This window comes from Bos mutus, chromosome 8 (genome assembly GCF_027580195.1).
Source record: "Bos mutus isolate GX-2022 chromosome 8, NWIPB_WYAK_1.1, whole genome shotgun sequence".
Lineage (NCBI taxonomy): Eukaryota > Metazoa > Chordata > Mammalia > Artiodactyla > Bovidae > Bos > Bos mutus.
Window position 1 is genome coordinate 108,658,884 of NC_091624.1, and position 15,497 is coordinate 108,674,380.

At 40.3% G+C, this 15,497-nt stretch overlaps 1 protein-coding gene across 1 annotated transcript; it reads left to right on the top strand.

Annotated features, from left to right (window-relative positions):
- The first annotated feature begins 4,808 nt into the window (after positions 1 to 4,808).
- LOC102274556 (zinc finger protein 770-like) lies at positions 4,809 to 8,391 on the top strand. The gene has a single exon (XM_014483728.2). It carries the CDS (start codon positions 5,114 to 5,116, stop codon positions 7,178 to 7,180), a length of 2,067 nt encoding a protein of 688 aa, XP_014339214.2. The 5' UTR covers positions 4,809 to 5,113; the 3' UTR covers positions 7,181 to 8,391.
- Positions 8,392 to 15,497: the final 7,106 nt, after the last annotated feature.

The following is a 15,497-nucleotide window of genomic DNA, read 5'->3' on the forward strand; positions in this document are numbered from 1 at the left end:
AGGCAAGAGTAATGGAATGGGGTGCCATTGCCTTCTCCCATAGCCTTGACTAGACGGACCTTTGTTGGCAGTAGGGGTGGTTAGAACAACAGTATATGGACTCTTCCAGTGAGGAGCCAAGGAGTTGTGTTTCTAGTCCTTGACACACACCTGATCACCAGGCACGAATTCGTGAATCTGTTCCCCAAGGGGGAATGCAACACTTTCTTGTACAAACTTAGTTACCTGATTTATTACCTTACCCAGTTGTTCCATCTGCTGTGAAATCTCATCCCCCCTTTACCTGAGGCAACTTTGTTGACACCTCTTTTATTATGGGAGGGGATCTCCCATATACAGTTTCATATGGTGAATAGCCATGGGACCATGGGGTCATCCTGAGTCTCAGCAGGGCCATCGGAAGCAAGTCCATCCAGGAGCAATCAGTCTCTATGATCCATTTGGAGAGTGTCTCGTTAAGTGTCCGGTTGGTTTGTCCCACCATCCCAGAACTCTGGGGCCTATATGCAGTGTGTAGTTTCCACTTGATATTTAGAGTTTACATACCTGTTGAATTAAGTCGGCTACTAGGGCTGGGTCGTTGTCTGATCCTATACTGGTTGGGAACCTGAATCTGGGGATTATTTCTTGAAGCAGACATCGAGCCACTTCATTTGCTTTTTCATTTCAAGTGGGGAAGGCCTCCATCCATCCTGAGAAGGTACATACCATGACCAGTAAATAACAATAGTGTCTGCAGGGTTTCATCTCAGTAAAGTCCACTTCTAAATGTTCAAAGGGTAGAATGCCTTTTAACTGTATTCCTGGAGGTTTTTGTTTATGTCCAGGGGCAGCATTGACCTGTGAGCAACCAGAACAGTTCCAGGATTCCATTCTACATAAGGAGGAAAGTCGTAAAATTAAGAAATATTTTTTAATTAATTCTTCCATTCTGTCATGTCCCAAGTGAGTTTTCTGGTGTAACTGAGATACCAGTGTGGGGGCTAATGCCTCAGTACCAGTAACCTGCCATTCGGCAGTTCCCATCAACCTTTTTCATTTTTGTGGCCCTTTCTGCTTCAGCCAGCTGGTCTTGGGCCAGGGTATACTGTGGGAGAGTCAGAGTTAACTCAGGCATTTTTGAGAGTACAAAGGTTTTAATAGATCTCCCACCAGCAGCCCCAAATTTCTCAGCCGTATGTTTTGCAGCTTTATCTGCTAGTCAGTTTCCCCATGTTTGTGGGGTGTCTTCCTTTTGGTGACCCCAACAATACATCACTGCTACCTTTTCAGGTTCCAATACAGCATCTAATAGAGTCAAGATTTCTTCTTTGTTTTCAATATCTTTTTCACTAGATGTCAAAAGGCTTTTCTCCTTATACAGAGCCCCATGTACATGTAGTGTGGCAAAAGCATATCTGGAGTCTGTGTAAATGTTTGTCTTCTTACTTTTTGATAGCTGGAGGGCCCAGATTAGAGTATATAGTTCAGCCCATTGAGCAGACTGGTGTGATGGCAGAGAGCTAGCCTCAATGATGGTTTCTTCCATGACTACTGCTTATCCTGACAGTCACTATCCTTGTTTCACCAGGCTGGTGCCATTGGTGTACAGGACCAAATCTGGGTCAGGGATTGGCTGGTCTCTCAAGTCAGGTCTTCTGGCATAAACTTCTAGGATTTCCTTGCAATCATGTGAGGGCCCACCTTCTCCCACAGGAAAGAGAGTGGCCAGCTTCAAGGCCTGACAAGGCTCAATAGTAACATGGGGGTTTTCACATAACAGTCCCTGGTACTGAGTAATCCGGGATGTCAACAGCCATTTAAGGGGGTTCCCTCGCAAGAAAATGTTGACCTCATGCAGGACTTTTACAATCAAATCTTAGCCCAAAGTCAGCTTGATTGCCTCCCGGACCAGTAAGGCAACCACAGCAACTGCCTACCATCCTGACCACCCAGTGGAAACATTTTCCAGCTGATTCGAAAGATAAGCCACGGGTCTGTCCCATGTCCCCATTGTCTGGGACAACACTCCCATAGCCACCTTGTCCTTTTCAGTCACGTAAACAGTAAATGGCTTAGCAAGGTCTGGCAGGCCCAAGGCAAGTGCTGATGTAATTGTACTGGGTTTGAGTTCTAGTACCACTGGGACCTGTTGTTTTGCAAGCCCGGGGGTGTTGTCTTCCACCCAGATCTCAGGGAATTGCTGAGTTAACTCTCTCTCTCTGTTTAGCCAGTCCGGTTTCCCTTCTGGGAGATCATGCAACCTTCATTCATCTCGAGGGGTTACTGAGAGGGAGAGTAAATAGGTGATTGTGCCCACTCAAAGAATGGATGTTTCATTGGTGGGGGGGGGGAGGTCATTTGTGCCCCCCAATTTAGACAGCAAGTCTCTTCCCAACAAAGGTACTGGACATTCAGGGATATAAAAATTCATGAGTCACTTGGTGTCCCCCTCATCTGACATTTTTGGGGTAGGCTTGAGACACAAAGCCTGCATTTATCGCCATCTGAGACCCAGAGGCCTATGGATCTATTGATGTATTAAGTCTGTAGGCTTTGCACAGTCTTTCATAGAACTCAGAGGGTGATTCAGTTTCCCTTCGAATCACTTCAGAGGGTTTTGCCATATTCATAGGTTTTTGGGCCCCCCTCTTGAGGCCTTGTAAAATAACTGCCCATTATCTCTCCAAGTGGTTCCTGCCTTCTTCTGTTTTACAATCCCAATTGGGCCTCTCAACCGGGGTGGCTAGTTCTGCCCACTGAGGCAAGTTTGCAGGACCCCAGATGCCATTTCTCTTAACCATTTTCTGGCCTCAGTTAGGATCCTGTATCTTTCCTCAGTGCTGAAAAAGGAGGCTAGTAGTTGGATTATGTCACCCCATGTAGGGCAGTGGGTTTGAAAAATAGTCTCCATTAGCCTAATCATGGCTTGTGGCTCCCCCAAGTATGGTGGAGTGTGTGTCTGCCAGTTTAATACATCCGTGGAGGAAAATGGCTGGTAATAATAAGCCACAGGGGGTTGATGGTAGTGCCCACATGCGTCCTGAACTGGACCTGTTATAGCTCTCTGAGGGGCATCTGTAGTGGGTTCTTTCCCCCTGATCCTTGGAGGAGTGCAGCCTCTGTGTAATTCCTGTTTTCTTCCCCCTTCCTATCAGTACTCACCGGGAGAGGTGGATACAACCTAGGAGGTCCGGCTGAGGTGGAATCCTGGGGGTGTTGACCAGAGGTCCCCATCACTGGGATTGGAGCCTGCCAAAATGGTGGCTCTACGAACTCAGGGAAAGCTGGCAGAGGCACAGCAGCTGCTGCAGGAACTTCACCTGGCCCTGGATCGGGCATTAAGGCGGCCTCTGGTCCTGGTGGAGCACTGGGTGGCAGAAGGGTCATTATCCAGTATGCAGGACAGGGGAGGTCATCCCCGTCCAAATCCTGTAGAATTTCCTTTTATATCATCAGTCAATTTTTGTGCCATTAATATTTTTCCCTTTCCCTTCTGGATACAGAACCTTGTCCAAGTAGGAGGGTCTTGAGCTAACCCTAGCCATGGGTTGGTATATGGATATTGATCCAGGTGTCTCCTCAAAGTGAGGAGTTTTCCAGCCAACCCACCAAATGTTGTAGCCACGCGTTCCAGGAAACAAACTCCCTATAGTAGAGTGCAGTTTATTATACCAGCGGGCCCAAGGCAGAGTCTCATCTTAGCCAAGGACCCCAACCAATTTTTGTGAAAACCTTATATACCCTAAGTGTACGTGCCCAAATCCACCTCCCCAAATTCCCTGAAACTAGTCTGAATAAAGGAAAAGAAAGATACAGTCAAAGATAACCCGTGATTCACATGCCTTAAGCCTAGGTAGTTACCAGTGGACAATTATCAATAGGCCTGTGGTCATACCCCAATAAGCATAATAGAATTTATGATTCTATTCTGTTACACAGATAATTAGGGTATTCTTTTAGGCTAGGAGAGTCTAGGTAGGAGCCCTGGGGCTCTTCCATCGAGGCGGGGCTGGGGGGTAGGGGAGGTGGCGGGGGTGGTTTTCCAGTTGGTGTGTTGTTTCCATGGATACTGAGCATAGAGCTCAGAGTCCATAGTCCAGCCCAAGCTGGAGTCCTGCTTTCAAGACTGAGCCTGTTCTATCTGCTTCCTCCTTCAAGATCACTAGTATCACACACAAACATGTTTCCCATTCTCCTTCTGTGACACACGACTCAGAATCAGCCCAGATTCCCCATCAGAATGTCGTCTTCTAGCGTGGCATCTTGCCCTTTTCAGCTGTGGTGCGCGCTGTGCCTTTATTTGCTTCTAAGAAACATAAAAAAAATGTGTTCCACAGAGTAAATATAATAATTATTTACAAACTCTCCCCTAAAGAAACTGAAACCTCATTTTAAGAAAAGTATCAATTAAGTATTAGATTGGTGTAAAGTTTTCTGTAATTTTTTGTTTCATATTTATTTCTTAAAATATGACCCCATATTCTTGTGGAAATGAATATTTGGAAAATGTGGAAATACATTTTCTAAATGAAAATATATTTGACCCACTCACATGGATATTTTTATAAATTATTTGTATCTTTCATCTGCATCTGTCTTATCACTCCTTCCCAGTTGCAAACATTTTTAAAAAAATAGACATAATATATACAATATAGTATAAATATGTTGCAAATATAATATGTATACAGCATATTATATAAAACACATACCTAAATCTATCTATATATACATACATAAGTCTTTAAGCAACTGTTTACAGCCTAAAATCTATTTTATATAGATATAATTATAAAATGATACTAGATCTCCGTGCGGGGCCCGAGGACGTGCGCACGCTGCCTTTGCGGCTCCTGGCCCCGAGATGCGCGGCTCCCGGGCCCGTGACAGCTGCAGGACTTCTACAACAAAGTGGAAAGGAGGAATAAAAAGAACTATACATTTAGTGTGTTTATCTCTTAGTTGCTGCTGCTGCTACTGCTAAGTCGCTTCAGTCGTGTCTGACTCTGCCACCCCATAGACGGCAGCCCACCAGGCTCCCCTGTTGCTGGGATTCTCCAGGCAAGAATGCTGGAACATCTATGGAGTTTAAGAACACTATGGAGCTCATCAGAGTATATCACCAAAGAATATGATGGCTGAAAACAATTTTAAAATGCTAAAGATTCAGCAGTGTGTAGCAGCAGCCAACAAGCTACCTAGAAACAGGCCATATATATGCAATATTTGCTTCAAGCATTTTGAAACACCATCAAAATTAGCTAGGCATTATCTCATTCATACTGGTCAGAAGCCATTTGAATGTGATGTGTGTCATAAAACCTTTAGGCAACTAGTTCACCTGGAAAGACATCAACTAACTCATAATCTGCCTTTTAAATGTAGTATTTGTCAACACCACTTTAAGAATCTGAAGACATTTGTGAAGCACCAACAGCTTCACGATGAAACATACCAGAATGATGTTAAACAGGTCAGAAGATTGTTGGAGGCCAAGCAAGAAAAGCCAGTGTATGGAATGTATCATACTTTTACCCCAGAGGAGAGATGGGCATTACACCCATGCTCCAAGTCTGATCCTTCAAAGAAAAAAAAGGATATTCATGCGTGTACAATCTGTGGCAAGATGTTTCCATCACAATCAAAACTTGATAGGCATGCTCTAATTCATACTGGTCAGAGGCCTTTTAAATGTGTCCTGTGCAGTAAGTCTTTTCGACAGTCAACTCACTTAAAAATCCACCAACTCACACATTCAGAAGAAAGACCTTTTCAGTGTTGTTTTTGTCAAAAAGGATTTAAGATTCAAAGCAAACTTTTGAAGCATAAACAAATCCATACCAGGAATAAAACTTTTCAGACTCTTTCATTAAAGGTGAAGAGTTCAGAATCATGTTCCCTGCCTAATAAATTAAATGCAAAGCAGGATGGCTTTGAAAATGGTAATATAGGTGCATCTGAAGAGAATAATCAACTTGATGTCCACTCTGTTTATATTGTCCCTTTTCAATGTCCTGAGTGTGAAGAATGTTTTGAATCAGAGCAGATTCTCAAAGGACACAAGTGTTTTCCTGCCAGAAGTGGCAAAATTCCAAGCAAGCTCAAAAGCAGCTACAACTATAAAACCATTGTTAAAAAAATCTTGGCTAAGCTTAAACGTGCTGGGAGTAAGAAATTAGATAATTTTCAAGCTGATAAAAAAGTATTTAAAAACACTTTCATGAAAAACCGTGATCTTATTTCTGGTGAGCAGAGGCCTGAACAGACCCAGAGAACATGTCTGAGTTCTCTTGGCAAGCATGGAACATATAAGACAGTTGGCAATAAAAAGAAAACATTGACTTTGCCATTTTCTTGGCAAAAGCACTGCCAGACCCAAAATATGGGGAAAAATGTAAAAGGTATTCTTACACCAGAAAACATGTTAACTATGGATAATCCTGTGCATAAAAAAGACATATCTATCTATGGTTCATCAGGTGAGGAATTCTTTGAAAACTGTCAAGTGCTCCAGTGTGGCTTTTCAGTTCCAAGTGGAAACATACATACTGGACATAAGATGTGTCCTTGTGACAAATGTGAGAAAGTGTTTCCTTCTGTTTCTAAACTACAAAGACACTATTTAATTCATACTGGACAGAGGCCTTTCGGCTGTAATGTTTGTGGGAAATCTTTTAGACAGTCAGCTCACTTGAAAAGACATAAACTAACTCATATTGATAAGCTTCCCTATAGAAAATCTCTTTGCCAAGTGGAATTGGAAAATTTTAACAAACTTCTCATTCACCAGGGTGATAATGTTAGCTACAGTGCTTCCCAACAATGTCAGACTCTTGGTTTTCAAAAATACAAGGTCTCAGAGTCAGATCAAATGTCAGAAATAAAAGTGAAGGCAGAATCAGAGGATTTCATTCTTGGTGCCCCCTGTAGGAGCAGAGAGCCCTATCTCTCTAGCACACTTCTGGAATCAGAGCAGAGCCATCATAGTCATTGTAGTTATTCAGGGCGTGCGGAGAGGAATGATGGCCTTCTTTACCAATGCAGTGTTTGTTCTAAAAGTTTTAGATCCCCATCTAAACTAGAAAGACACTATCTAATTCATGCAGGGCAGAAACCATTTGAATGCTCAGTTTGTGGCAAAACATTCAGACAGGCTCCTCACTGGAAGAGACATCAACTTACTCACTTTAAGGAATGACCACAAGAGAAAATGGATATCCTAAATTCAGTTATGAAACTGACAGAACCACTGATACGTTTGTGGTGTCTCTGGTGACCTTGTTCTTTAGCCTGTTATCATTTAAAATGTATTTTTATCAAAAGGCCTACATTAGATTGAATTACTTCATAAGCAGTTGCTTGTCCTGCATACTAAGAGGTAAGATACATAGGCATTTAATACAGTGTTTTAGGAGCAGCCAAATTAATTTTTAGAGGGGAAAATATGATTTGATGTCATAAAGCAAGCATTTATTTTAACATACACTTTGTATTGAAAATGTTATAAATCCATCATGGTACAAATAATTCAGCCTCATTTTTGAAGGAATTATTCCTTAAGACATATGATCTCCTTTTATATATACTCAAAAGACAGGCAAAAATTGGTTTTTTGGCTGCAGCAGATAGCATGACTAGATTTCATTTATTTCATAGATTTTAGGTCTATGGTTCAAATTCCCTTGGAAAATTTTTTCTTACAAGCTGAAAAATGTAAAGCCAATAAAAGTGAAGGTAGATGAGAAGATAATAACATTTTCATTGGTCTTTTCCAAGCTATTTATTCTTAGGACTCTGGTAACTTCACCTCCTGTTCTACAGGAGATTGGTGGTTTTTTGTTTGTTTGTTTTGCTCAGCCTGCTGTTTTTCCCTCCAAAATTTAAAAGGAAGAAAGAGCCTAGTATGTACCGCTGTACATTTACCATGTTTACTCATTAAATATAGTGTTCAAGTGCCATAATCTTTTTGTTGATGTGAATGCAGTGTCATCTTTTCAGAGGAATGAATGTAAGTCATCTACATGCTTTTTCATAATTGATACCAGTCGACTTAAGGCTCACTTGTAGATTCCATCTCCACAAGACTTTTACTTTCTTTTAATACCTCTTTAATTGAGTGATTCTATGACTTAACTAAATCTGTTAAATTTAATCAAATGGCAGTGACTAGATCTAGTTTTTATTCCTGTTTTTTGCAAGATTCTAATGCTAAACAATGTTATTTTGATCATTAGTGAATTGTTATTTTAATTGATAAAGTAATCTTGTACAGAAATAAGATCTTTATGGAATTGAGAGTGTCATCCTAAATAGTTCTGTCATGATTTGGGAAATATGTAATCAAACTGTAAAAGAGTTATAGTCACACATTATCCTTCATATTTGCCATTTTAAATAAAAAATCCTTCAGTCAGTTCAAAAAAAAATAAATAAATAAAATGATACTAAATAGTATACTACTTATATAATAATAAGTATATTTATAGGTATAGTGAAGGAAAGTTATGACCAACCTGCTGCTGCTAAGTCACTTCAGTCGTGTCCAACTCTGTGTGACCCCATAGACGGCAGCCCACCAGGCTCCCCTGTCCCTGGGATTCTCCAGGCAAGAACACTGGAGTGGGTTGCCATTTCCTTCTCCATATGACCAACCTAGATAGCATATTAAAAAGCAGGGACATTACTTTGCCAACAAAGGTCCGTCTAGTCCAGGCTATGGTTTTTCCAGTAGTCATGTATGGATGTGAGAGTTGGACTGTGAAGAAGGCTGAGCACCAAAGAATTGATGCTTTTGAACTGTGGTGTTGGAGAAGACTCTTGAGGGTCCCTTGGACTGCAAGGAGATCCAACCAGTCCATTCTGAAGGAGATCAGCCCTGGGATTTCTTTGGAAGGAATGATGCTAAAGCTGAAACTCTAGTACTCTGGCCACCTCATGCAAAGAGTTGACTTATTGGAAAAGACTCTGATGCCGGGAGGGATTGGGGGCAGAAGGAGAAGGGGACGACAGAGAATGGGATGGCTGGATGGCATCACTGACTCGATGGAGGTGAGTTTGAGTGAACTCCGGGAGTTGGTGTGCTGCAATTCATGGGGTTGCAAAGAGTCGGACATGACTGAGTGACTGAACTGAACTGAACTGATATATAGTATAGAGAAACCCACACATATATTCTGGTTTTCCCCACATAATATCATCTATGTCAAATGTACACAACAAATAAATGTATATAACAATGTATAAAGCAAAATATTTCTAAAAGTGTATAGATGATTTTTTCGACTGCTGCTGAAAATATTTTATAATTTTCATATCTTCTTACTGATACTTAATGGAAATTACTAGAAAAAAAGTACTTTGAAGTTTTGTTTTCTGAAGCAATAAAGATGCACTTTTTTAGGTTATATAGTATTGTTATAATTAGTTTATTTTTTTTTTAGAACATACAGAATAAATACAAATAATCTCTTCTTTAGTAATAGCTAGATTAAATCAGAAATTTGGCCTTTATCTGAATGAATTGTTATAGTCTTTTGAAGTAAGGTTTCAAATGGCCCTCCAAAGACAGCTCTGTTTTTCATGTGGCTGTTTTAGTGAAAAAATTCCAACAGAAATGTATAAGACTGACTATTCCACAGGAGCAGATTACCACATCCCAAAGCCTGGCCCTGTTGTACCTTCTGTGTGGTCTGGAGTGAACAATTTGACTTCTGCCTTACTTTCATCACCCTTTACTTTCATCACCTTTACAACTGAGATAATATTGATATCTTCCTTGTAGAGAATGTTTTAGATTATTTAATGAGTTAAACACATAAAAAGCCTAGGAAACTTTCTGATAAATTATGATCCTAATTCATGTAATAATGGGAAGCAGTCTTTCAATATTTCATTGCTGAAAAACTGAAGTTATTCTAAATGAGTAGCTTTTAGATTCAGGCACAGAATATTACTGGCAGGGTAGTTCTAAACTCAACATGTATCAGATGGTAAAGCAGATATTAGATCTTCTAGGTAACTGCAGGTAATAAAGTACAGCAAGAACCAAAGTTTCTTATAGTAAATTAAAGATGCTTCAAATTCTTTACTACTTTAAGAGATATTATTCACTCTCTTTGAGTCTAGTTTGACTGACCTGGGTGATTGCTTAAGGAAAAGAATGTGACTGAAATGAATTTCTCAGACTTCTTCAGCTAGACTTAGGATGTACAGCTTCTACACATCCTATAGAATGGGGGGAAATATTTGTAGATGATGCAACAAGTGAGGACTTAATTTCCAAAATATGTACAAGCTCATAAAACTCAACAATGGAAAAAGAGATCACCCAATGGAAAAAGGGGAAGAAGACTTAAACAGACATTTCTCCAAAAAAGACATAGAGGTGGCAAAGAGGGACATGTAAAGATCCTCCGAATTGCTATTTAGTTCACTTCAGGTGCTCAGTCAGGTCCAACTCTCTGTGACTCCATGGACTGCAGCACACCAAGGCTTCCCTATCTTTTACCAACTCCTGGAGCTTGCTCAGACTCATGTCCATCAAGTTGGTGATCCCATCCAACCATCTCATCCTCTGTTGTCCCCTTCTCCTCCTGCCTTCAATCTTTCCCAACATCAGGGTTTTTTCCAATGAGTCAGTTCTACGCATCAGTGGCCAAAGTATTGGAGTTTCAGCATTAGTCCTTCCAATGAATATTCAGGACTGATTTCTTTTAGGATGGACTAGTTTGATCTCCTTGCAGTCCCAGGGACACTCAAGGGTCTCCTCCAATACCACAGTTTAAAAGCATCAATTCTTCGGTGCTCAGCTTTCTTTATAGTCCAACTCTCACATCCATAAAGGATTATTGGAAAAACTATCACTTTGACTAGATGGACCTCAGTTGGCAAAGTAATGTCTCTGCTGTCTAATTTGCTGTCTAGTTTGGTCATAGCTTTTCTTCCAAGAGAAAACATCTTTCAATTTCATGGCTGTAGCCACCATCTGCAGTGATTTTGGAGCCCAATAAGATAAAGTCTCTCACTGGTTCCATTGTTTCCCCATCTATTTGCCATGAAGTTATGGGACCAGATGCCATGATCTTAGTTTTCTGAATGTTGAGCTTTAAGCCAACTTTTTCACTCTCCTCTTTCACCTCCATCAAGAGGCTCTTTAGTTCTTTGCTTTCTGCCATAAGGGTGGTGTCATATGTGTATCTGATATTATTGACATTTCTCCTGGCAATCTTGATTTCAGCTTGTGATTCATCTAGCCCTGCATTTCAAATGAGGTATACTGCATGTAAATTAAATAAGCAGGGTGACAAATACAGCCTTGACATACTCCTTTCCTGATTTGGAACCATTGTGTTGTTTCATGTCCAGTTCTAACTGTTGCTTCCTGACCTGCATATAGATTTCTCAGGAGGCAGGTCAGGTGGTCTGGTATCCTCATTTCTTTGAGAATTTTCCACAGTTTGTTGTGATTGACACAAAGGCTTTGGTGTAGTTGATAAAGCAGAAGTAGATGTTTCTCTGGAATTTTCTTGCCTTTTTAATGATCCAACAGATGCTGGCAATTTGATCTCTGGTTCCTCTGGCTTTTCTAAATCCACCTTAAACATCTGGAAGTCCATGGTTCATGTACTGTTAAAGCGTCACTTGAAGAATTTTGAGCATTTCTTTGCTAGCATGTGAGATGAGTGCAGTTGTGCGGTATTTTGAACATTCTTTGGCATTGCCTTTTTTTGAGATTGAAATGAAAACTGACCTTTTCCAGTCCTGTGGCCACTGCTGAGTTTTCCAAATTTGCTGCATATTGAGTTCAGCACTTTCACAGCATCATCTTTTAGGATTTGAAATAGCTCAACTGGAATTCCATCACCTCCACTAGCATTGTTCATAGTGATGTTTCATAAGGCCCACTTTACTTTGCACTCCAGGATGTCTGGCTCCAGGTAAGTGATCACATTATCATGGTTATCTGGGTCATGAAGACCTTTTTTTTTTGTACAGTTCTTGTGTGTGTATTTGCCATTAAGAAGACTTAATATCTTTTGCTTCTGTTAGGCCCATACCACTTATGTCCTTTATTGTGCCCATAATTGCATGGAATGTTCCCTTGGTATCTCTGATTTTCTTGAAGAGATCTCTGGTCTTGCCCATTCTATTATTTTCTTTTTTTGCTATTTCTTTGCATTGCTCACTGAAGAAGGCTTTTTTATCTCTCCTTGCTATTCTTTGGAACTCTGCATTCCTTTTCTCCTTTGCTTTTCTTTTACTTCTCTTCTACTCTCAGCTATTTGTAACGCCTCCTTAGACAACCATTTTGCCTTTTTGTATTTGTTTTTCTTAGGGATGGTCTTTTTTTTTTTTCATTTTTTATTATTATTATTATTTTTTTTTTTTTTTTTTTTACAATATTGTATTGGTTTTGCCATACATCAACATGCATCTGCCACGGGTGTACACGTGTTCCCCATCCTGAACCCCCTCCCACCTTCCTCCCCATACCATCCCTCTGGGTCATCCCAGTGCACCATCCCCAAGCTTCCTGTATCCTGTTTGGGAATGGTCTTGATCGCTGCCTCCTGTACAATGTCAAAAACTTCCATCCATAGTTCTTCAGGAACTCTGTCTATCAAATCTAATCCCTCAAATCTATTTGTCACTTCAACTGTATAATCATAAGGGATTTGATGTAGGTCATACATCAGTGGTCTGGTGGTTTTCCCTACTTTCCTCAATTTAAGCTTGAATTTGGCAATCAGGAGTTCATGATTTAAGCCACAGTCAGCTCCTGGTCTTGTTTTTGCTGACAGTATAGAGCTAAGAGCCATCTTTGGCTGCAAAGAATATAGTCTGATTTTTGTATTGACCATGTGGTGATGTTCATGTGTAGAGTAATCTCTACGTGTTGTTGGAAGAGGGTGTTTGCTATGACCAGTGTGTTCTCTTGGCAAAACTCTGTTAGCCTTTGCCCTGCTTCATTTTACACTTTAAGGCCAAACTTGCCTGTTACTCCAGGTATCTCTTGACTTCCTACTTTGCATTCCAGTCCCCTATAATGAAACAGACATCTTTTGGGGTGTTAGTTCTAAAAGGTCTTGTAGGCCTTCATAGAACCATTCAACGTCAGCTTCTTCAGCATTACTGGTCAGGGCATAGACTTGGGTTACTCTGATATTGAATTGTTTGCCTTAGAAACTAACAGAGATCATTCTGTCATTTTTGAGATTTCACCCAAGTACTGCATTTCTGACACTTTTTGTCGACCTATTAGGATACTCCATTTCTTCTAAGGGATTCCTGCCCACAGTCGTAGATATAATGGTCATCTGAGTTAAATTCACCCATTCCAGTCCATTTTAGTTCACTGATCCTTAAAATGTCAATGTTCGCTCTTGCCATCTCCTGTTTGACCACTTCCAATTTACTTTGATTCATGGACCTCACATTCTAGGTTCCTACGCAATACTGCTCTTTACAGCATTGGACTTTACTTCCAATATACTACTGGAAAAGAGCTATGACCAACCTAGACAGCATATTAAAAGCAGAGAATTACTTGCCAACAATGGTCTGTCTAGTCAAAGCTATGGTTTTTCCAGTTGTCATGTATGGATGTGAGAGTTGGACTATAAAGAAAGCTGAACACTGAAGAATTGATGCTTTTGAACTGTGGTGTTGGAAAAGACTCTTGAGAGTCCCTTGGACTGCAAGGAGACCCAAGCCGTCCATCCTAAATGAAATCAGTCCTGAATATTCATTGGAAGGCCTGATGCTGAAGCTGTAACTCCAATATTTGGCCACCTGATGTGAAGAACTTACTCTTTGGAAAAGACCCTGATGCTGGAAAAGATTGAAGGCGGGAGGAGAAAGGCACGACAGAGGTGATGGTTGGGTGGCATCACCAACTCAATGGACATGAGTTTGAGTAAACTCCAGGAGTTGGTGATGGACAGGGAGGTCTGGTGTGCTGCAGTCCATGGGTCGCAAAGACTCAGATATGACTGAGTGACTGAACTGAACCTTAATTGGTGGACCTAACAATCCAGGTTCCTATGCAATATTGGTCTTTACAGCATTGGACTTTACTTCCACCACCAATCACTTTTACAACTGGGTGTTATTTTGCTTTGACTCTGTCTGTTCATTCTTCCTTATGTTATTTCTCTACTGTTCTCTAGCAGTATATCAGGCACCTACTGACCTGGGGAGTTCATCTTTCAGTGTCCTATCTTTTTGCCTTTTCATAATGTTCATTGGGTTCTCAATACAAGAATACTGAAGTGCTAATTATTAGAGAAATACAAATCAAATCTACAATGAGGTACCACCACTGGTCAGAATGCTCATCTACAAATAACAAATTCTGGAGAGGGCATAGAGAAAAGGTAATGCTCCTACACTTTTGGTAGGAATGTAAATTGATAAAGCCACTAAAGAGAACAGTATGGAAGTTCCTCAAAAAATTAAAAATAGAGTTGCTATATCATCCATCAATCCCACTACTAGGCATATATCTGGACAAAATACAGTCACCATTATGTTCATGACAATACTGTTTACACAAGCTGAAACATGGAAACAACCTAAATGTCCATCAACAGATGAACTGATAAAGAAGATGTGGTACACACACATACACCCACAATGGATACTAATCAGCCATCAAAAAGAACAAAATTATGCCATGGATGCAACTGAAGATTATCATGGTAAGTGAAGTATGTCTGACAGAGAAAGACAAATATATGATATCACTTATATGTAGAAACTATCCACCATCAATGCAAGAGACCCGGTTTGATCCCTGTGTTGGGAAGATCCTGGAGAAGGTCATGACAACCCACTCCATTATTCTTGACCAGAGAATCCCCATGAACAGTGGAGCCTGGTGGGCTACAATCCCACGGGTCGCAAAAAGATCAGACATGACCAAGTGACTAAACACATATCAGACAGAAACAGACTCACAGACAGAGAACAGACTTGTGGTGGCCAAGGGGGAGGCAGATGGGGGAAGGATAGATTGGGAGGTCGGGGTTAGCAGATACAAACTATTGTACATAGAACTGATAAACAAGATCCTATTGTATAGTACAGAGAGCTATATTCAATACACTGTAATAAACTATACTGAAAAAGAAAACAAAACCTGTCATTCAAGAGAGGGACCCGGTCTATGAGTAGGTCTCTGGTGCTTAGAAACAGCCTTCTATTTCCCTGGGTCTTATGCCCAGGGGTGTACCTGGCCCTGCCAGCTATTTGTTAGTAAAATATCTAGATATGAACAGATAATATTAGTTACTATTATACCTTTAAGTCTATTTTGTTACTATATGAACTCATTTAAATCTAACAACATGTATTTTGTAACTTGTTTTTGACCGTGTTCTTATATTAACAGTGATTCTTTTATACATTGAAATATTGCAATGGACATGTATTATTTATTGCATCATATATACTATCATTTAAATCAATATTTTAGTATATTACTAAATTTAATGTATGCATGTTGAACACTTGAT

Excerpts from the sequence above, each read along its gene's own strand:
- LOC102274556 (XM_014483728.2), top strand. The coding sequence starts at position 5,114 with ATGATGGCTGAAAACAATTTTAAAATGCTAAAGATTCAGCAGTGTGTA.